The sequence below is a fragment of the Coloeus monedula genome (genome assembly GCF_965178545.1).
Source record: "Coloeus monedula genome assembly, chromosome: 6".
Classification (NCBI taxonomy): domain Eukaryota; kingdom Metazoa; phylum Chordata; class Aves; order Passeriformes; family Corvidae; genus Coloeus; species Coloeus monedula.
Window position 1 is genome coordinate 2,746,210 of NC_138786.1, and position 22,180 is coordinate 2,768,389.

Below are 22,180 nucleotides of genomic sequence, written 5' to 3' on the forward strand. Positions count from 1 at the left end.
CCCGCGCCGCCATGGCCGACCTGTTCGAGGGGATCGTGATGGCCGAGCAGAGGTGAGGGCAGAGAGGGAGCCTGCAGCGGGCCCCGGCGCCCGAGAGGGGCTCCTCGGCAGCGCGGGGCTCCCCTGGGCCTGTGCTTTCCAGTGGGAGCTGCCAAGGGAGCGTGAGGGTGGTGAGCCTGAGGAGGGCGCGGAAAATTCGCCTCTGGGCGTTCTGAGGGAGCGACCAGCGCGAAACGGGCTGAAGCTGAGTCGGGGGAGGTTTAGGTTGGATATCAGGGAAATCAGGTATCTTCATCCAGTCTGGATGTCATCCATCCTGCTGGAACAGGCTCCCAAGGGAATCGGTCTCAGCACAGAGTGGGACCGAGCCCGGCAGGCTGGAAAGATGGGCCGAGACCGGCGGTGTGAGGGTCAGCAAGGCCGAGTGCCGGGTCCGGCCCTTGAGTCACCACAACTCCCTCCAGGATAGAGGGAGAGTTCCTGGAAAGCATCCCAGAGGGAAAGGGCCTGGGGGTGGTGGCCAAGAGCTGCTGAACACGAGCCCAGGTGTGCCCAGGTGGCCAAGAAGGACATTGGCATCCTGGCCTGGGTCAGCAACAGTGCGGCCAGCAGGACCAGGGCAGTGACTGTCCCCCTGTTTTGGGCACCGCTGAGGCCCCACGTCGAATCGTGGGCTCAGTTTTGGGTCCCTCACTACAAGAAAGACTTTGAGGTGCTGGAGCGTGTCCAGAGAAGGGAACTGAGCTGGGGCAGGCTCTGGAGCACATGTCTGAGGAGAAGCGGCTGAAGGAGGTGGGGGGGCTCAGCCTGGAGAGAAGGAGGCTCGGGGAGGATCTTCCCTCTTTGCACAGCTCCCTGACAGGAGCCCCTGATGTGGGGGTCAGACTTTTCTCCCAGGTAACAAGGGACAGAACAAAAGGAAGTGGCCTTGAGCTGTACCAGAGGAGGTTTAAGTTGGACATAAGGACGAATTTCTCCATGGGAAAGGTTTCCAGGCCTTGGAAGGGGCTGCCCAGGGAGCTGCTGGAGTCACCATTTCTGGAGGTGTCCAAGGAACAAATTGTAGCACACAGGGCTCTGGTCTGGTTGACAGGGTGGTGATCATTTAAAGGTTGGACTGGATGATCTCAGAGGTCTTTCCCAACCAAAATGGGCCTGTGATTCTGGAATCTAAATAAGTGTTATGTGGTATTTCTGAGCTTTGGAGGTGATGCACGTTTCTGTTCCATGGAGCTGCTCGTGTGCGGCGTGAGCTCAGCATGAGAGTAACAGAGCTGTGATTCTGTGTTCCCAGGTTCCACGGGGAGGGCTACCAGGAGGGCTTTGCAGAGGGCAGCCACGCTGGAATGGCTGAGGGAAGGAGGTATGGAGCACTCCACGGAGCCAGGATTGGCTCAGAGGTAAATGGGGAAATGCTTCAGGGTTGGAATCTTCTTGTCATTAGAAAATGACGGGCACACAGAAACTTCCAGGCCAAGCCTGGTGCACAGGCAGGCTGAGGCCTGCTGTGTTTCACTGTGTCCAGGAGGAGCCATAAAACTGCTTTAAAGGTGCTGTTTGCATCTGGAGAACTCAGTAAATGTGCTTGTGTTTTTTGAGCTTATGTGCTGTATGAAGCTTTGGTAATTTTTTTTCCCCAAATTTATTGCTAAGGGCCCCTCCCCCACCATATCCTGTGGCTCAGCATAGGGAAAGGCATGGAATCTGGAGACACAAAGAGGCAGTTCTGTGTGTCTCGTGCACTCTTTGTTAGTTCTAATTCTGTGAAGGTTTGTAGCACTGTTCCTCTTCAGCAGACAGAGCCAGTTCTGTGTGCTGGCACACCTGGACCAATAACCATTCCTAGGAATTCAGGGGCTGGAGAGGGGTGGGGAGGCACCTCAACTTGTCCCATACGTCTGGCTCCAGTTGGTCATAGCTCCAGGATGAAAATGCCAAAAGCAGCCTCCAAAGCTGGATGCTTTTGTACAAAATGGTCCTGGGCAGACCATAGGAGAGAGGTGCTCTGATCTCCTCATCCTGGGAAAGGGAGGCAGGATTATAGACATCGAGTGAGAGGGTGACTTGGGTCATCTTAACTTGCCAGCCTTTCCAGCTTGGAAACATGTATGTGTATCCAGAATTTAGTGACCTGAAGAGTGAGATACAGTGTGGGGCTTCATTTTTGTGTGTCTGTCTATGCTGTGTGTTGTCTGGGGTTTCTTCTTTCCCTCATGACAGACACTCTTTTAAATTCACTTTTAGATCGGCTGCTACCTTGGCTTTGCACTGACGTGGCACTGCCTGCTCCAGAAGCAGACAGATGAAAAGAACAGGTGAGGTTAAAAGGCTAAAAGTCATTTTGCTGTGACTTTAATTCTGCATATCTTTCTTTTTCTGTCCTGTTTTGATTAATCTGTCAGAATTGCCTTTTTGGTTGCATTTCTTTATTTTCCCCCGTCATCTAATCAGTATTTTTGTGGATTCTTGAATATTTCTTAGCTTTGGGCTGGCAAGTTGAAAGGGAAACCTTAACTTAGTCAGTTATGCTTAATTCCCAATTTGGAATAATTCCTAGTTTGGATTTCTTAAATATGTGTGGAATGAGCAATGAGCTAAATGGGAGAAGTTGAATTAAAGAAGGATGGAGGGCTGGGTTTTATGCTCTGGATTATTATATATAATTTTCATATCAGTGGATTGAAAAAACTCCTGTGTGAGGATCATTGGGTTTTGTTTTGACCTTTTTTTTTTTTTCCCTAGCAAAAAGATGAGGGCTCTGGATTCATTAATAGGGATGATTCAGAAATTCCCATATGAAGACCCCACTTATGATAAGCTGCAAGAAGATCTGGAAAAAATCAGAGGAAAATTTAAACAGGTTTGTAGGATTAAGTGGCTATTTTAGCACACAAATTCATTCTTGAAGATATTTATGTTCTAAAGCCACACCAAAACACAGTATTTGTGTGGAGCAGTTATTGTTCCCCTTCTGCAATCATAACAAAATACTGGAAGTGAAATAAATAAACTGAAAATCCTTGATAGCTGAAAATTCCTCAACCAATAACAAACGCAAAAAAAAAGGGAAAAATATTATTTGAAAGGCAAATTGGAAATAATCTTTGACAATTTGAATTACAAGTGGGACCAAAAGAAGAGAAATGGAGCAGTTGGGAGCTTTGTTGAACATTCTTCTTGGACAACAGAGCCTTTGAAACACTTCTGTGTATTCTTTTTTAGGTTTGTTCAATGCTAAATATTCAATCTGATTTTAGAATTGGTACTGAGAGATCTTCACTAACATTTTGAATGCAACAGATGAAGATAAATGTGGATGACCAAAGGAAAAAAGCGTTAAAAGAACAGAACTGGAAAAATGTTTATCTACTTTTGTATTAAAAAAAAAAATCAAAATAGTGAAGAGATGTTAGATGTTAAAGGGGGAAATCACTGGACTTGTAATGTAATTTAACATTTATTATCTCCAAGTTTTATTTAGGATATTACACACACTAGTGTGTAAATATGTTAAATAGAAATACTTGTTTTAATTCTTTGCTAGTCTTTTACTGATAATTCCTCAAAAGGAAAACAAGTGTTTGCACGGTTTCCTTGTTTTAAGGATGGTTGTTACTTAAAAATCTGTGTATGCAGATCATTTACTTTACACAATGTGTAGATGCTGTAGGGGAAGGAAAGTAAAATCAATTCCCTGCAGCATTTGAAGTAGGAAACATTTTTGTGGGCAGAGGATGGAATGACAAAGGAGGTCAGAATGCAAAGGAGAAGGATGAAGATGCCTGCTCAGAACATGGAATTTGCACCTGGATTTTCCAATAGTTTTGCAGACTGAGGAGGGGGAAGGGAGCAAACTCCACAAAAAATAACCCCCAAAAGTTACCAGTTTAAATGGTGGGTGAGATAAACATGACTGCCAGAAGAGCTGTGATTCTCACTGACTGTATTTGTTGGTACCTCTTATCGCAGACCAGCTTTTTATTTGCCAGCCTTGAAAAGTGACCTCTTCAGTCTCATTCCAGATCAATGGATGCTGCCAGCTGCATGTATTTCACTGTGTTAGTTGGAGAGAAATACCTGGAACAGGCTTAGCTTGGGCTGCTGGATGTCTCTGCATTCCAGTTCTGTAAGGAATTCCAGCGGAATTCTTTCGTCAGCTGTACCCTGTGTGTGTCTGGCTCTGCCTGCATGGCACAGTGCAGCCTCCTGAAGACAGGTTTGAGGATTTTTGTTTGTTTCATTGTCTTACACGTGAGGTTTGATGCACACAGGCAGTGTCAGAGCCATCTAGTGGATGTGTAGGACTGTAAGAGCTCAAAGATTTGTGTGGTGAAGCTGTTAAAACAGTACAGAACGTCCACAGTCATGATAATTCTAATTATGTGGAGAGCTTCTTTGACATGAAGTAACACTGAGCTAGGATTCATTTGTACTTGTTCCCTCGTTTGCAAAAATGCCTGTAAAAGCAAGGGCAGGGTTGTGAGAGCTCCAGGTAGAGCATTTGTTTGATAGAAGTGTGTGACACGTGAGCAACAGTCCAAGGTGCTGCTCCAGAGATTGTGTCAAACAGTTATTTTTGTTCAGCTCAGGAGAGGAGGGGTCTTTGGCAGTCAAGTGGTGGCTGTTACTTGGAAAATTGGTTTGGTGGCTAATTTTCTTGTATTGCTTTAGTTTTATTTTTAATAAAATAATATTATAATAAGTTATTATATAAATACATGTGTGTATGTACACACTTAACCATAAGTATTGTATCAACCAGGATTTCCAGCTGGGATGTACCAAGTTTAGGATTATCTCTTAGGTCTTTAATTCAATTTCATCTGTGTTTACACACTGATGGAGTCTCTTCTTCCATGAGTCTGTATTTTTTTGAATATCTGCTGCTTCACACTTTGTGTGGGCCTGATTTGGTTTATTAAATGAGGTGCAGTTCAAAATTATTTTGGATATGCAGTTGTGTCAATTATCATTTTCTGCAGTGAGTTGTGGGGGTTTCTGTGACGTTCAGGGCTGTGGCAGTGGAACATTCCCAGCATTCTGTAGAGGTGTTTTTATGCCTGATTTACAGCTAAGGAGGTTAAAGCCCAGGTTACATCAAAAATATTCATTTGTCTTAGGCTGGGTCACAAAGATATGAAAAAATATGCAACCTTGTACATTATGATATTGGTTATTAATAAAGCAGGACATAGAGATTGTTGCTTGATGCTGATTGTCCAAGAAGTTTTAAATCTTGCAGAAGTAAGACTTAAAAATATATCTGTGTATTCATTCACCACCCCTACTTATAGCTCAGTAGTTAGGGAGGAATGTTTGAAACATTTCTCTTACCAATTTCTGACTTGCCTGGACTGTGTTCTAGCTTGTTTTGTCTCTTCATCTCTCAGCTGAGCCTGTGGAATATGGAATTTTATTAAAAGGTGGATACACAGCTCATTACTTCTAGGCTGCTAAAGTCATTGCAATCCAGAATACTTGTAATTTTCCTTTCTGCAGGGTGTTATGAGTACAAGAAACAGTGAATTTTGAGGCATCAGCAGAGAGAGGTAAACTTTGAATACCATTTGGTAAAGTTCCCAGGCACAGTTCTTGTTCTGTCTTCATTAAGCAACTTCCTTTCTATTTCCTGTCAGCTGTATCAAAGGTGATCAATTCCAGCTTTGAATTAATACCTGTAATCAACAGAAATGGGTGAAATAAATCAGAAAAAAACATAATCTGGGTGTGCAATTGTTTGCTTCAAAACCAACCCTGTAGAGGCACTCTGGCTCATTTGAATCCTGTTGTGTTTTTTCTGAAACAGGGTTGTGATAATTTACAGGTGAGATGAAACTAGGAGTTTTAATTTTCTGGTAAATCAGTTTCAAAGTTTACATAGGTTTTGGTTTTTGAAGAGATGCAAGAGAGAGTTTGAGCCTGCCCTGTATTTATGAATACTCATTTACACTTTGGTTGGAAATACAACTTCCTGCCTTGGAATAAAGGGAGACCCATCTGTCAAAAGTCTGCCTGCACCTAATACTCCACAGTGCTTTAGAGTAAGAACTTAATATTTCTGGTACTGTTATAATTCTTTCTATTCTTGGTGCTACTCAGTGTGAATGGAAGTGCCTTTTGAATAGTGCCCTTTGCAACTTCTTGTGACCGTGGCTTCTGATCTAATTGCAGCCTAAAACTTCAGCTTTCATAGTTTGGCAAGTAACCATGAAGATTCTCATTTTACAGTCTGCCAGAGTTGTTTTTTTAATGGATAAAGCTGTGACAGTACACATTCCCACAGAAGTGGATGTATCACCAGGGAAAACGGGGATTTGGGAGGTGTGAGAGGAGTTCAGCAGCAGGTTTCCAGTTGCAAGCTGTGGTGTCTGGGACTGATGTGTAAAGGCCAACTGGAGCAATGCACTTCTGAAGCACTTCAGAGTGTCCCAGGGTTTGGAATTGCAGGACCGGCCTAGCCTGGGGTGATAATAAAAATAGTAATAAAAACTCTGTGTGCTATTTTGAAAGCTTGCACAGTTCATTTGTAGCTAACCTGAGTATCTTGTTGGTATCAGACTGTGAATGCTCCTACCTTAGTCACTGGAGTGTTTATTCCCTAAGTGTAGTAACCAATTTATTTCAGCATTTTTCATCCTAGAATCCTTTAGTACTACTTACCAAATGATGCACTACTGTGTGGAAGGAGACATGGTCACTAGGCTCATCTGGAACATGCGAGATTTCCTAAATCCATGGAATATATGAAAGGTGAAAAAAACCCAGGGATTATTTCACTTGATTCCAAAGCAGCTTGCTGCACAGTGCTTTAAATTATTTTATCCTATTTTATAACCATAACTAATTGAGCACTAGTACAGCATTCTGTGTATCTGGTTTTGGGAGGATTTCTGAATAGGAATAAGAAATGGCATAAACCTTTCGTCGTGGAAAAATCAGAAAGCTGTTAGTATAGTTGTGCAGAATTAGTTTGGGCAACATCTGAAAGAGTGGCCTCCTGTCTGAAAGATTTTAACTGATACTTGTTCCTAATAAAATCGTGGAGTTAATTTTAGCAAAATGTTTGGCAGAAAGGAGGTCAATTATTCAGTCCCTGCATCATCCTGACTGTGCATCAGACAGAATCAACATCAGCATTTGTCACTATCTTTTATTTCTGATTTTTAGCCCCCTGTTTCTCTGCTTTATCTCAACACCTTTTAACCTTCAGCATCTTCAGGATTCTGGGGAATAATCAACACTGTGTGGAATCTTTCTTGATAGTAGGAACTGTGAGTCAGCAACCCTTTAATTTTTTTAGTTGCAGCCATTGTTCCAGCAGCAAGCTTTGCTGCTATTGTCCACTGTTTGTCCAGCTCACGTTTACTGGACTGTGGGAACGGATTAGGGTTTCATGGCTTTTTTTTTCTTCTTGCATAAACTCTTGATCAAAGACATTCCTTGGATGACAAAACACTGTATACTGTGTCACACAGCCCTGACCAGACTGCACGAACAGTAGTTTAAAAACACATGCCTACATTGTTCTCTAAACTGGCTTCTTTTTTCTTTTTTTTTTTTTTTTTTTGCAATGTATGTGCAGACACTGAATTTTTGAGACCCCGTTTACCTCCGTTAAAAACACACACACATACAGAAATTATTGTTAATAAGCACTTGGCAGTTTCTGAAATACGAGTGAAAAACAAATTGCTCTGAGACTAAGAACAGACAGAACAGAATGTCATTTCTGAGCAGAGCTAGGGGTCATGTCTGCAGTGTATTTCCTTCCTGAGGACACCTTGGTTGTGGAGCAGGTAGTCAAGTGCACTGGAAACCTAAACCCACATGGATTATGGCATCATTTGATGTGTCATAGCCAGATAGCCAGAACACCTGAGTAAGGTAGAGAATGATTGGACCACAATTTGGGAGTTCATTAACCTGCTTCACCACAGGTATGTTGTTAGAACCTGAGAGAATCTGGCTTATTATAGTTTTATGTCTTCTTTTAAGTTCTCTTATACAATAGGAGGAGGACAAATTTCAGAAAAAAAGCCAGTAGCATCATTATTCCTCAAACCAATGAGAAAGAAACAAAATGGTGTTAAGAGAAAAACACGGAGACACTTTTTCAAGGAGCCTTGCCTTGTGATTTGCATGAAATACTCTTTCAGCAGAAACATGGGAGAAAAAGATTCCTGGAGGCACGCTGAACAGTTTTACAGAGGGATTTAAAAACATGGGAGGGTTGAATTTAGGTGGTTGGAAAGGTGTTTGGGGAGGAGAGAAGCAACGTTCCGCAAACGTGAGGTTTTGGTTGTTTGACTCTGCAGTGCCGTTGAGCTTTGTCATGCAGAAGTGAAGGCAGATGAAACTTCTTTCACTGACATTGGAAAATGTTATCCATAAAGGAAGAACCTTTCTGATCCTTTGCAGTCCAAGGATCTCCATGGAAAGAGAAACCTAAAAAATACGTGGCCGACGGATGTGTTGTCCAAAAGGAACAAAATGGTCAGTGAGTGACTGAAATGGCTACAGAAATATTGAGTCAAACCCACAAAATAAATGTATTACCCATTTAAGAAATAATGTTTACTTATGAGTAAATAATTTATGGTGTCTTCTGGAAATTTAACAGCATGCATTGGCTGAAAGTCTGCTCTTCGTATTTAAAACAGCCAAATGTAAAGAACTGTGGCCTGCGGGTGTTCAGGGAGGAAAGAAAGCTGTTCAAAAATAATACCCAGTATTTGAACAATCTGGAGTGATACAATCTAATAAAGGGGAGAAATTAAACATCAAAAAGCTCAATTGCCTGTTGCAGACGTTTGCCACCAGAGCAGTGACTCAGGACACCAGGTCACTGCCTCAGGCTGCCTCAGGGGTGTTGTGGTAATGCCCTGCTGGTGCCTTCGTGGGCCTTGGGCAAGGATGTGCCCCTCCCAGCCCAGCTCCTTGGAGGCTGCTGCTAGTGTTATAAATCACATCCCAGTCACACCAACAGCAGCGTGGTGGCTGTCACGGGAGACCAGGCATCTGTGGAATACGGCTGGTGAGGGGATTAAGCTGAGTGTCACAGCGGCTGCTGCCAGGTGGGATGGATGAAACAAAACCACTCGGCAACATAGAATCTAAAATTTATTTACTCAGCAGGGAAGGGTGAGTGGGTAGCAATTTCCATTCCATGATGCACATGCTACAAGCACAACTCAGAGCTCTAGACCTCCATTCCCCACATGGATCCAGAGGAGGATTCCTGCTCCAGGCAGTCCATGTGTCAGGTCCTAGCTTGGAGCTTGGCCCCTGCTTGTCACAATTCCTCCTTTGGTTCAGCGTTCCTGGTGGTGGTAGAGATCTGTACCTGGAGCTCTCTCCAGCCCCGAGGGATTGCCCTCTTAGCCAGTTCTTGTTTTGTGTGTCTGTCAGCACAGGCATTCCCAGGCCATTCTCTTTTTCCACACCTGAGGCCAGTTCCTGGTGGGGAGGAGGCTCCTCTCACCCTCTTTTCCTTCTGTAGTCGAGGTCTGGCACCAGGCAGGGCCCCCACATAGTAAAGATGCTGCCCATGTGCCATGTCCCAATTTGCCATGGACACGGGATCTTTCTGCCAGTAATTCCTTCTTCCATGTGAGAGCCCTCAGGAAAATGATGCCTGCGAATACTTGGTGAATTCCCTGAAATGTGAGACATTTTAATACCTGCTCTTCACACAGGCAGAAAGAAGGACAGGTCTAGGTAGGACTCTGCAGGTGCTATAGGATCAGCAAGGAACTGTTTCTGTTTTCACTCTTAAATGTTTATCACACTAAAGAAGGAAAAGAAGCAAAATTTTTGCCTTCCTCCTAGATTTGGTCCTGCTTGGCCATTAAAGAACAAAATCAGAAGCCTGGCAAATGTCACATTATCGGTGCAATCCCATTGACTAATTTGCAATCCCTTTCTGATCGCTTGGTTGGAATATCGTGTGGAACTCAGTCAGAAGCCACATGGGAATTTACTCTGGCCATGCCAATGCAATTGCTATGAGCAATTATATCTGTGGGATTGTAAAAATATCTTGTTTGTTGAAGAGATACATTTCTCATAAAATGATGCCAACAGGAATTCATTAAAATGCCGTCATTTATAGGTTTATTGCCATTGTCCCATTGTAGAAATCTGAGGATGAAGCCCACATGCACAGGTCATTTCTATGGCTCTTTTAAAACCTTCCAACCTTCTCTTTCTCCTCTATCTTCTGGAGTTTTCTATCACTTGAAATTCCAGGTGTGCTTGAATCCAAGTGGATTGAGGTTTTACATTTAATAGATCTTGTTTATTCTTTAATAAAAAGCATTTGAATTTAAGTGTTCATAAAAGGTCCAAGAGTGTCAAATGGCCTGAATTCAGCAATGGAACTGGGGAGGTTTTTGGGAGGTTTCTTTTGGAGGTTTTTCTGTGTACGTTTTTGATGCAAAAGAATACAGTAGTTTTTCCTTTAATAAGCTACAGCATAGCCTAACTGAACATGAATATTTTTTTACAGCCTATAGTGAATTGTTTTTCTTGCTACATTCTTGTCTTTGTGCCCTTTGCAACGTGAGTAATACTGGCATAGTTCACCCAACATTCAAGTTTAGGAGTCTGCATTTAGAGATGATGATCAGGAGAAGGAAAATGTAAATAACAGAGCTGACTATGTGGGCTTAAACCTACTTAAGTCACAACACTTAGTCCATTTAATAGAGTTTATAAAAGAGATAGGAATGGCAAAACCTACTTAACACATTCAGCCAAACCCAGGTTTACATCTCTCACTGAATCATTGTAATGTTTTTATCAGCACAAGATTTTTATCAGAAGTCAAGGTCCCCTAAGTGTGTCTTCACTTGATTTTCAAACGCTTCAGAGGGGTGAGCCATCAGTCATATAAAAGTAAGCTATTTGTTCTTTCAGGGGGTTTCGGGGTTTTTTTTAATATGCTGGGGAAAATGAATCATTTTTGGCCCAGACCAATTTAAGCTTTGGCTTGATGTGTTTTTGAAGTCCCTGTAAGTTTAGTTCAGGTCATCTTTCAGTGTTTTACGCCTCCCAGTGTACTTCACCCTACAGAGCAGCTGCCCATTTCAAATGGAACAAACCAGACCACAGTTGTACTGGTTTTACTTCACCCACCTGATGTAGGATTTTACAGCAGGCCACACAGGCTTCAAGTTTCTGGCTGAAATTACTGGGAAACCACCAAGCTCATAGCTGCTCATCTGGGATTCTTCTCATGCAGGTGGTTTCCCATCAGTGGTAACTGCCCTGAGAGAACCTTATTTTGCACTAGACAATGATTAACACGTTAGAAGTTAGCTCTGGAGTTTCATTTTTCATTTCCTGTGCTGCACTCACTTCACAGAATCAGTTGTAATGTGAAGTTGAGTCAATGGGAAACTCAGGAGGCAGATACTGAATTTCTGATTTGTGACAGGGAGGACAAGCACTTGGCCTTTTACATGGGTTTTTTTAAGGCAGAAATAATTCCGCAGGATAAATAAATACATAGGTTATAAGCTTGACCATCTCCACTAAAAATAAGCTGTTTCTGCTGTGTTCAGCGCTGAAAATAATAATGATTGCTAATGTGCATCCCCCATTTTCAGAGATAATTTGGAATGTGAATTGGAACACAGGTTACAGGTTTTTTCTTGTTTTACTTTGTAACAGTATCTAATTCCTGTCCTACTATGTCCAGTTCTTTTTTTACATACTTTTAGTAGGCTTCAATATTTTTCAGGTTTATTCCTTATTATCTCAGCTGTAAGATGCAAAAGCTGTGTCTGAGGGGAAGGCACAGAGAAGAAGGCAGCTTAACTACCTGGCTTTTAAAACCAACTGTCTTCTGTAAAGCTCTTCTCTGCTGTAAAACCTTTCACTGATGAGAAAATACAAGCACACATTCTGTGCCATCCAACACCTACTTTGTTTTACCCTTTATTCACATGAACCACCAAAGGGCGTTTTACTCTAACTAACTTCTTCTGATGATAAAAAATAAAGCCTTCAGGAAGAAAAGAAATATTTTGCATCTTTAAAAAGACACTGTTGGTGTGACAGGCAGGCAGTCACCTACCCATGGCTCGAAACACCCACGGCTTCCTAAAATAACAACAGAAAAGGTCTTCAGCTTTTAAAATGTGGAGTCAAACCTAGAAAATGTCATGTGCTTTGCTCATTGCACCGGGGAGTTACGACCATTAAGCATTTTCAAGGCAACTTAAAAAAAGGGAAAAAAAGGGAAATTAAAAGACGACAACAGGCAGACGTTGGGTTTTACCAATTTTATTTCTAGACTTTAGGTTTTTTTTGCTGGAAACTTGTCTGTTACAGGTCTGTTGGTGAAATGTGCATTTCAGACCAGTGATGCCAATAAGTACAATATAAAAATGTACAAATCTGAATTGCTTTTGCTTACTACAGATTGTTATAATAACGTGACAAATAAAGCATCTCTGTTGGCACGTGAACCCACTTATCTGGATTTGGCCTTTTTCAGTACATAACAATATTTTAAAGAAACTTGCAGTACACACTGCCACTCAGTGTAACACATAATAAAACCAACAAGCACTAAACTCAATAATCATGTTTGGTTCAGAGACACAGAGATGCCACGAACAGAAGTGTTTTATGAGGTAAGCAGTAAGAAATGTTCCTGAAATTTGGACAGAATGTATCCAGTCCTCCTGGGTCCTGCGACTGCTAGTAGCATTGCAATGCTTATTTATGCACTATGTAGGATCTTAACTGCATTTGCCTCAAAATGAGTTCTAATTCTGTTTTGGTTTAGCAGCATACAGGCAACAGCTAGATTATTCTTCAGCATACAACTCTGTTAGCTGGCTTATTTATGAGATTTACAGGCTTTTTTTTTAAATTAGCATTATGCTATAATTAAAAAAAAACCAAAACCAAAACAAAACAAAACAAAAAAAAAAAAAACCAAAACCAAAACAAATAAAAAACCCTAGTATATCATAACAGATTAAACACACAAAATACTTAGAGTTCCAGAAGATAACCTATCATACCAAATGATGTGTCCCAGCTGAGGGGGAATCACACCAGGTGGCACACAAGAGTTATATTATAATGCACCTTTCATATATCAATGTGGCTAATAACACAGCTTAAAACTACTATTATAATAAACCCCAGATCAGACAAAGAATCCAGCTTTATAAAATGTGTAACGAGAAAAAAAAAACAAAACAAAAACCAAAAAAAAACAACCAACCCTTGACATTACTTGATCTTCTGAAATGTCTGCTGGCTTTTAAATTAATGCAGAGACCCATTCAGAGCAACGTTCGATGCATTTCCATTTGCAGTAGAACTATGAGGCACTGTAAGAACATCAAAACCTGGTCTAGACACGGGTAACTGAAGTATGAGGTATTGTGAAACAGGAACCTTTTTTGGAATAGAGCAGTAATCACATTAAGTAAAAATTGATCACATAAAAAATCTACAAAAAAAAAAAAGATGTCAATAATATAATTTTCTATGAGAAAATTAAAACCTATTACATGGCAGTATATGACATTGTATAACAAAAAAAAAAAAACTGATCCACAAAATAGCAGCAAAACACAATGACAAAGATACAGAAAAGCAATGTTAATTTTTTTTCAAACCATGCTGGGAATTTATCCATAGCAGCTCAATAAAAACGGAGCATCCACTCCTTTTTCTTTTATCTTTTTCTTTTTTTCTTTTGAATTTTTTTCTTTTTTCCTTTTTTTGTTCTTTTTTTGTTGTTGTTGTTGTTGGTTTTTTTTTTTTTACAATCAACACCTTAGCGGCAGTTTTCTCACATACATTTCACCATCACATTCTCCTCGAGCATCAACTTCAACAGCTATGTCCACGTCCCTTCAGCTACTTTCTAAAATAATAATAAAAAGATACATAGCCAAGATGTGCAAATTTTCTATTTGTAGCTAAATAAAAAAAACAAAAAAATGGGGCATATACTGGAATAAAAACTTCTTTCAAGTACTCCAATTTTCATATCTATTAACTATGGCGTTTTTTTCATGGTTAGACTGCTTTTGAAAATGTATAGGAAGGGGCCAAATAGACTGCTTGGTTTTGGGTTTGTTCTTTGAAGCGTGTCCTTTTTTTGCTTTAATAAGCTGGGTTAAAACTGCAACATCAAGGGTAGAAAGATTTTCTTTTTCAAAAGGGGCGATTGCATTAATTTACAAATCATACTGGCCTTACGAACATCCTCTGCAATAAATATTCTTTTTAGCCTTAACTATAAATTATATATTTTAGTGTTTAAAAACCTTCAGTTGTAAAACATCTAGCGATAATCCTTAAAACTATGTGTCCTATATGTGAACCTTTAAGGCCCCTAATTTATAAAGATGAGTTGGCACCAAAGGATTCTAAACTTCAAACTTTTCTATAGAAAAGGAAAAGAAAATATCCTGGCAATTTGTGAATGCAATTTACTCTCACTGGAACACAACCTTCGGAAAAAAAAGAATCACCTCTCCTCTAACACCATAGTTAAATGCACTTGCTTTGCAATTCCAAGTTTGCCAACAAGCACTTTATATATTTCCAAACCATTCCATTAAAAAAACAAACAAACAAACAAACAAAAAAAAAATTCCCACACAATAAAAGAATGTATTTCCTATATCTAATGGACTGAAAGTGCTTTGAATGGAATGGTTTTAGAATATTACAAACGAACAAAAAAGAAAAAAAAAACAAAAAACAAAACAAAAAAGACTGAACTGTGGATTGAACCTGACCATAATTAGGCTGAATATCTGTGGGGTCAGACCAGCATCTTTACACAGGTAACTACAAAAATAGGAAGATTACAAAAATATAATATATTATGTCACTATTTCGGTTTCTCTTTATAATAGGGTACTGTATGAGTAGTACATTGGCCTTTCCCAACCATGCTAAGCTGGAACCCTACAAATGCCTCAATGCACAGGCAATCCACAGGCACAAAAAAAAAAAGATTAACATATAATAATGCTGCATACTAACATACACTAACTTATGGGTTACGTTAACCATTTATAAGGTGAAGAGGATAAAAAAACCTAAGGAAATAAAATAAACATTTACAGATGAATTATAAAGTGACTAAATGCATAAGCAAGCAAGATACAGAAAAGCCTAGAACTGCGTTAAAGCTATGCTTTTTAAAGGAAAAGAATATTTCATTTACTATCTAAAAAACAAAAAAAAAAACCCTCTTCTACTTTAAAAATGGTTGGTTGGTTTGTTTTATATGTAAGAAATCAAATCTAATACCTCCCCTGGAGACATTTCGTGTGTTAATGCCTATTTTTACAACATACAGACAAGAACACTTTAATATAAAAACTAGTTGATTATTATTGTATAAAATCCTCTATTTTTGTAGCACAAACCCCTGGGGGTAATGCAAATACTATTTTTTTCTTTTTTTAAGACAGTTTTTGGGGTATTTTTTGTTTATTTGTTTGTTTGAAGTCACAGATGGAAGGGAGACAGAGCAAGAAAAAAATATAACAAGACTGGTTTTCCCTTCTGGTATAAAAATGTCCTGGAGAAAAGGGTTTCTGGGGGGGAGATCCTGACGCTGATTCCTTCTCAGATGCCCTTTCTTTGTCTGCTTTTCTTGCCAAGCAAATCCATTAAGAAGAAGTCCTCTTTAAATGTTCACGTCTCGCACATCAGTAGGCGTGCAGGAGAGGTCTGCTTCGTCCTCTACAGTCTTTGTTTCTGAAGATACGTTGTGCTGCTGTGCCTGGCGTAGACTGGACTCGAGGAGGGACTCAATCTGTTCTTGGCAGGCTCGTAAACAATCCTGCAGAAGGGTGGAATGGAAGGGGAGAGAGAGACCCAAGAGTCCTTTAGAAAGATCACAGGCTAAGATACCGTTCCTTGGCAAAGCAAGAGAAATGCTGTCGGGTTATCTGGGAGAGCAGCAGGCTGAAAAGGAGGGTGGGAAGAGCAGGAGAAGCAACCGACAGTGAAAGCATTGGATGAGCAAGCCCATTTCTTGCAGACTGCACCTTGCACTGCTGCTTCTCTGCCTGTGCTGTTTACACTTCTGTACAAGTCCATGGATGACAACTGTGATTTCTACTTTTACCCCAGGAACCCTTCAGCAGCAGAGTCTGCCAGAAGCAATGCTCACAAGCAGGGACATTTTTCCCCAGGCTAAGTTCCAATGACATTAAGTTCTTAGAAATGCCATGTATGTTTAGATGCCCACGCCCAAAGCTGCCTGCCAGCTGCTGCAATGTCCAGCTGTGGGCAGCTCAAGGCAGCTGATAAATTCCTAACTCTGAAAGCATCTCCAGAGATGGACTGGACAACCCCAAAATGGAGAGGCCTCTCAGAAGCACCATGAAGCACCTCCCTACCCCGGCACTACCAAGTTCATCCAAGCTTTCTGTGTGCTACCACATCCACCTGGAAATCTCAGGCAGGGGGAGACCTTTTCCTCTCACTTCCAGAGTGTTTTCTCCGAGCTGGATGTGCACACAATCCTCCTGAGGGTTCAGGAGGATGCACAGGCCTCGCTGGGAATCAAAAAACCATAAAGCACCAAGGAGGATCCTGTCTATGGTGGGGAAAGGTGACTTCCCCCAGGCATTAAAAGCCATACCATGAGGAGATGTATCAGATTCCCAGCAACCAGAAATGGGAGAAAGCCTTTTAGCTCAACCTGCCCAACCTCCTGCAGGTTAGGGAGGCCTGTACACCCACGGCAGTGACACAAAAATGGTGCCCTGAACAGGCCAAACAATCCCACAGCATTTTGCCAAAACTCATCCAGCATGCTGTTTACCCTCATCTTTATAACAAACATCGTAAGCTTTTTCCCCCAACATCTTTAACTCTGTGTATTAAGGACTTTGAAGTTTCCTTTCAGCATTGCCTTTTCTGATTTAACCTATGACATGTGTTAGCCCTTGCGGTGAACCCAGTCTTCCATGATAAATTGCCGTCAAAAGTGTTAGGATGTGCATGACTGAGAATGAATGTTGTTTTCCTGAGAGGGTGACCTGCCTGCTGTTTTCTTTATTTCCCAGTTTCAATTCTGCCTTCATTCAGAGGCTTCTTGTGTGATCTACCAGCTTTTCACTGATTCCACTACCACAAGAATCTCCTCTGCCACCAATAAGGGCACATGGCATTTGGGGTAAAATAAGATTAGAAACCCAAGCAAACAATTCTCTGCAAGTCCTTTCTGAGAGAGAGGGAGGTTAATCCTACCTCTAAGCAGATCAGACCATCAGTTACAGCTCACTGAAAACACATAACCTATGACCTTTCCTGGTTTAAACCCTAGTGTAATATTTCCTCTTGACAGAGACACACAGTGTTTTAAATGACAAAAAGAAACGCCTCATATCCTAAAGTCATCATGCCTTTGGCTCCTGCATACCTCTGGCCTCCACAATAAGGTCTCTATGAAGTCCTTGCACCCAGCCCTCCTCCAGATATGACGGATCAATCCTGACTGTAAGGCTCCCCCTTGCACCACGAAGCTCCCTCGCCCTTGGAATCACACGTGTTCAAGAGGAGAGCACCAGCACAGCTTTAGGTGCTCCTGGCTTTACAAAGCCACTCTTGAGGATAATTCTCTTTTAGCACGTTCAGTGTTCCAAACTGAAAGCACATTTATTTTTCAGAGCAAAATGAACCCTCTTGGGGTTTTGTTTTGGGGGTTTTTCTTCAGGTGGGAGTGAAACTCATTTGCTGGTGAGTTTTGATGGGAACTTCGTGGGGTTTTTTTTTTAATCCTGACCATTTGCATATAGCGTGTTTGAGCTCTGAAAACAAAAACCATTCAAAAGAATTTCTATAAATACCTATTCTTCTCCCTCTGGAGTCCAGTTATGAATAATTACGTAGGACTTTGTAATTTAAAGGTACTTTTTGCCCACAGAATTTTTTTTCATTTAAAATTCTCAGAGTGCAACATGCCGTAACTGTATTTTTAAAAAACAATCTTTGCAATTTATTATGAACAGACTGTCTTAAGCTACAGTTGAATTAAAAATATTTTTTTTACTGTTTAAGGAATTTTGTCCATGTCTTATTCACATGACTATTAGATAAATAGCTGGCCTGTAGAAATGCACTAGAGCTAGCAAAAAATAACTGCAAAACATAAAATTCACTGTGAACAACCTCACCAAAGCTGTTTTCATTCTCAGTACTTCCCAACACTGAAAAGCAAATACAAAACTTGTGCATTACTCTGATAACTTCTCCCAACAACTTTTCTGCTTCACTACCCAAATTTTCAATGCCCACAGTTTGTTCAAGGTCATAAACCCTTCCTGGATTAATTAAGCTCCTCAGTGGAAAAAAAAAACCAAACTTGCTAGCTTAACTGATGTGGTCAAACACCTTTAAGACACAGTGGACATGATCAGACTCCAGGGTCAGATAGGAAAGGAAACAAACAACAACAAAAAAGGAACTGATTGGAAATCCTTTGTTCCCGCCTGACCCGTTCTGGATAACAAGCACATGTTTGAAGGTGCCTCTGAGAAGGGGCAGGCAGGAGACGGATTCCAGTGCACTAACAGACAGCATGGAGACCCAATGCTAATCTAGTTTAGCAAATTTCTGGCCTGGAAATGAATGTCAGGTAAAATTCCATCTGTTTGGATGATGGGGTCAGGAATAGAATGATGGAAGACAGCCCAAGACTTCTAATTGTGATTATCTGACTTCTAATTACCCCTGATCAAAGGCAAAATGGGAAATTGGACTCCTACCAACGTATAAACATGAACCATAAAGGAATTCCAATCAGGTGATACTCATTTTACTTTAGATTCAGCCTTCTTTGAGAATAAAGGTAAAAAAGTGTAATTATGTAGCCTGAAATCCCACAGACCTGCTGCTCCAGCTAACAGATCATCAGGGAGAATACCAGCCCTGCTCTTAACATTCCAAGACTATCCAGTGTAAAACATGTTCCCTGACAAGGGGAACCATCACTGGGGCATAACACACTTCATACAAATCCTAGTGGAGTGGGATAGCAGGAATGGCATTTGATACCACGGATTACACAGACAGGTATTTTGGGAAAGTCTCCCTGCAGGGGAGTCCTGCTCCTATGTATGAAACCAAGCAGATTCCTCTCTCAGAACAATTGCAGTGGAAGTTGCTGTTGCCTTACTCCACCCCCAACACAACAATATATCTGTGCACACACAGAACTTTATGATGCTCATTTTCTGTAGCAATCCATACAAAATCCTTACTTCTCCCTAACGCGTGAATATATTTAGCACTGGAAGCTGGAGGGGAGTTACTCCCTTTTCAAGCTGTTAACCAAGCTCAGATCAAACAGACTGTGGCCTTGCAGTGACTGTGGACAATTAAAATGAAATAACCAAAAATCCTCTTTTCTTGCTAAAGCAATTTTGTTTTCTTTTAAAAAGCTCTGTCATCAAGTAAGTCAAGTCACACAAGGACAGGCCGTTGTTCTGCACGATGTGAGGGAATCCACTTCAATGCCCAGTATCAGGAATGGTTCAATCACTGTTTGAATCAAGATGCTGCCTGAACAGATAGCAAGCATTTTCCCTCAGTACCTGCTTCAAACATCTCGCCCTGGACAGTGGCCAACCACAGGCTGGAATCATCTGCATTGCTCACAAACTGACTAAAAGCATCACACGTGCTTTCCAAAGTGAGCAGCCCATTATGTCAGCTTTTCTTGCAGTATTTAGCATTTCAGGTTCTTAGAGTATTTAACACTTCAGCACTGTATTACCTCAGCTGCAGTGATAGAAGTGGCAAAAATGACATGCTCACTGTTCAGGTGATCAAAATAACAAGCTGAGGAATCGCTCAATCCTGTCAACAAAGCCCAATTACACAAACCCAGTTTTGCAGTGGCTGGACTGGGACAGTTTTCTATGCATTTAAATTACTAACACGTAAAATAATTTAACAGCATCTCCAAGATTCTGCCCCTAACCACTGAGTTGTCTCTATTTGACTCATTGTCCAGCGCTTGGAGACCTCACAAGAACCTTTTTAAAGCATCTATTTATTGGTCTTCCACATTGTTACGAAACAAAGCTCAACTCTGCCCCAACTTCACACACCATTATGACATGGATCATTGACTTTAGGTCTTCCTTGTAGGCTCCCTTCCTGGCCCATTCACTCATGAAAGGTTTATTGCTCACTAGTTACTGATGTGCATCTCCTGGAAGCTGCAGGGCAAAATGAAGAGTCCTGTGAGGACCATCTACCTTGTCACAAAGTCGTGGGACAAGCATTTGTTCCAAAAAGGAATTCAACACCAGCTACTGTGCAGGTCTAGCACGTAATAAACCAAATTAGATCATTAGAACTCTTTTAAGAAGGGCTTTTTCACACCGCTTGGCACAATAAAAGGCCTCAAGAATGGTCAGAGATAAGGCCAGAGATACCACAAGGTCTCAGTAACTGTTTCCTGGTCTTGCTCCCCAAGTTTTGTTATACAGAGGCTCCTGTTTTATTTATCCCCAGCCAAACACAGCCTCTGCCACCTCCTAAGTCGGTGCAGGGCTTCCTTCTCTCCCAAACACCAGAGCCGGATGTGCCATTCCCATCCGGGAACTGCAGCAGCGCCACCACAGAGTATGGGTGGGCATCATGACAGCCAAGCAAGCAGGCTGAGCACAGGAGAGCACATTGAGAACCCCCACTCTGAGGCTTGACCTTTCCCAAGATTTACTGTCAGATTAGCTCCCGTGCAGCAAGCAGGCATTCATTCTTAAAAACCCTTAACGCAGGAGATCAACCGAGAGGAAGAGTCACTTACCGGATCACATTTGATAACTTGTGATAGGAAATGTGTGAGGCATTGATAGGAGAGGAAAGTGTTAGTGTTCCCCAGATGCAGGCCTTGCACAGCTGCTACCACGCTGCCAGCTGCGATCATGGAGGGTGGGTTTGAAATAAATTTAATATCTGTATGAAGAAAGGAGAGAAAAAAAAAAAAAAGAAAAAAAAAAAAAAGACTGAAATGATTGCTTTAGGAGAAGCCTGTCCATACACATACACTCTTCCTACCAGCGTGGCTTTCAGCTGCCAACTATTGCATCCGAAAAGGCAGGGAAAATGGTGAGCAGAAAGGTGCCTCCTGCTCTGAAACTGCTACAGGTCCAAACCTGCAAACACTTATCCACATGAGCAACTGCTCTGCAGAGAGTGGCCCTTGCTAGCACTGAGCCTGGGATGCCATTCATCACTTCGAGGCACTTTCATCATAAGCAGGGCCCCCATTCTTCCAACGTTAAAATACTCTGCTCCTGTGAATAATGCCACGGGGGTCAATGGCACTGCACATCTGAGAAAACCTGTTCCCATCCTGCAGTGTTCTGCATGGTCAGATCCAAGGTGCACTCTAACAACGAGTCCTGGGGCCCTTTAGAGCAGAAACCTTTGCTCTGACACTCAAAGGAATATTGCTTTAATGAACAACAACATCAACAAAAAGAAAGAAAAGAGAAAGACAGCTTAACCCTGTCAGGAGGCAGATAATCCATATTTAAATTAAGGTTTCATCTTAAAAATGCTTTGTCTCAACCTGGTCTCTTGTCAGTGGCTGCCATCCATCCTGGCAACAGGGATTTAATGTAAATGTGGCATAACTAAGTGACGGGGGTCCCAAGAATTGGCGGACAATCAGTTACATTCTGATGTGACACCATGCTGACAAGAGGCTGGGCCCCCTTCCAGACTGCATTGCTGTAGGTCTCTCCACAAAGCCACTCCCAGGATCCCTTAAGGGGCTATCTCTGCCATTTAGCATGTTTTCCCTTTGGGTTTGTTTGGTTTGGTTTGAGTTTTTCTAGTATTTTTCAATAATAACAGTCCACATTTTAAGGGTAAGATTCCTTCTGCTGAACAGGAATGCATTTGATCCGTGGCAGTGAACACCTTGGAGGAGAATCAGGAGCAAAGGAAGCAAGTGGCACAAGTGAAGGTCCAATTTGGTGAGGAAGAAAGGGAAAGGCCACAATGTACACCAGAACCTGAGATACATTCCTTCAGCTTTTATCAGAATACAACTTCCTCTGGGTTGGAAAAATATAAACTATCTGTCAAATCCCTGAACAAAATCAAAGGAATGGACAGCTTAGAGGGCTCAGTGGAACAGTTTAAGTATTAAATCATG

The 22,180-nt window shown here is 41.5% G+C and overlaps 2 protein-coding genes across 6 annotated transcripts in view; one reads left to right on the forward strand and one right to left on the reverse strand.

Annotated features, from left to right (window-relative positions):
- LTO1 (LTO1 maturation factor of ABCE1) lies at positions 1-15,909 on the forward strand. Of its 5 annotated transcripts, none has more exons than XM_082283135.1 (5): positions 1-52; positions 1,295-1,400; positions 2,245-2,315; positions 2,743-2,860; positions 15,655-15,909. In XM_082283135.1, the coding sequence occupies exons 1-5, from the start codon at positions 12-14 to the stop codon at positions 15,664-15,666; spliced, it is 348 nt and encodes a 115-aa protein (XP_082139261.1). In that variant the 5' UTR covers positions 1-11; the 3' UTR covers positions 15,667-15,909. The 5 variants fall into 5 exon arrangements, with proteins under 5 accessions (XP_082139261.1, XP_082139262.1, XP_082139259.1 ...); XM_082283136.1 differs by lacking the exon at positions 15,655-15,909 and adding an exon at positions 8,316-9,434; XM_082283133.1 differs by lacking the exon at positions 15,655-15,909 and adding an exon at positions 3,223-6,423.
- Positions 15,680-22,180, reverse strand: part of CCND1 (cyclin D1) — a gene marked incomplete at both ends in the record, with an annotated part of 13,078 nt that continues 6,577 nt past the window's right edge. Inside the window, 2 exons of the mRNA XM_082283131.1 lie at positions 15,680-15,835; positions 20,822-20,970. Of these exons, the coding sequence (XP_082139257.1) occupies positions 15,680-15,835; positions 20,822-20,970 (305 nt within the window). The remainder of the gene's footprint in view (positions 15,836-20,821; positions 20,971-22,180) is intronic.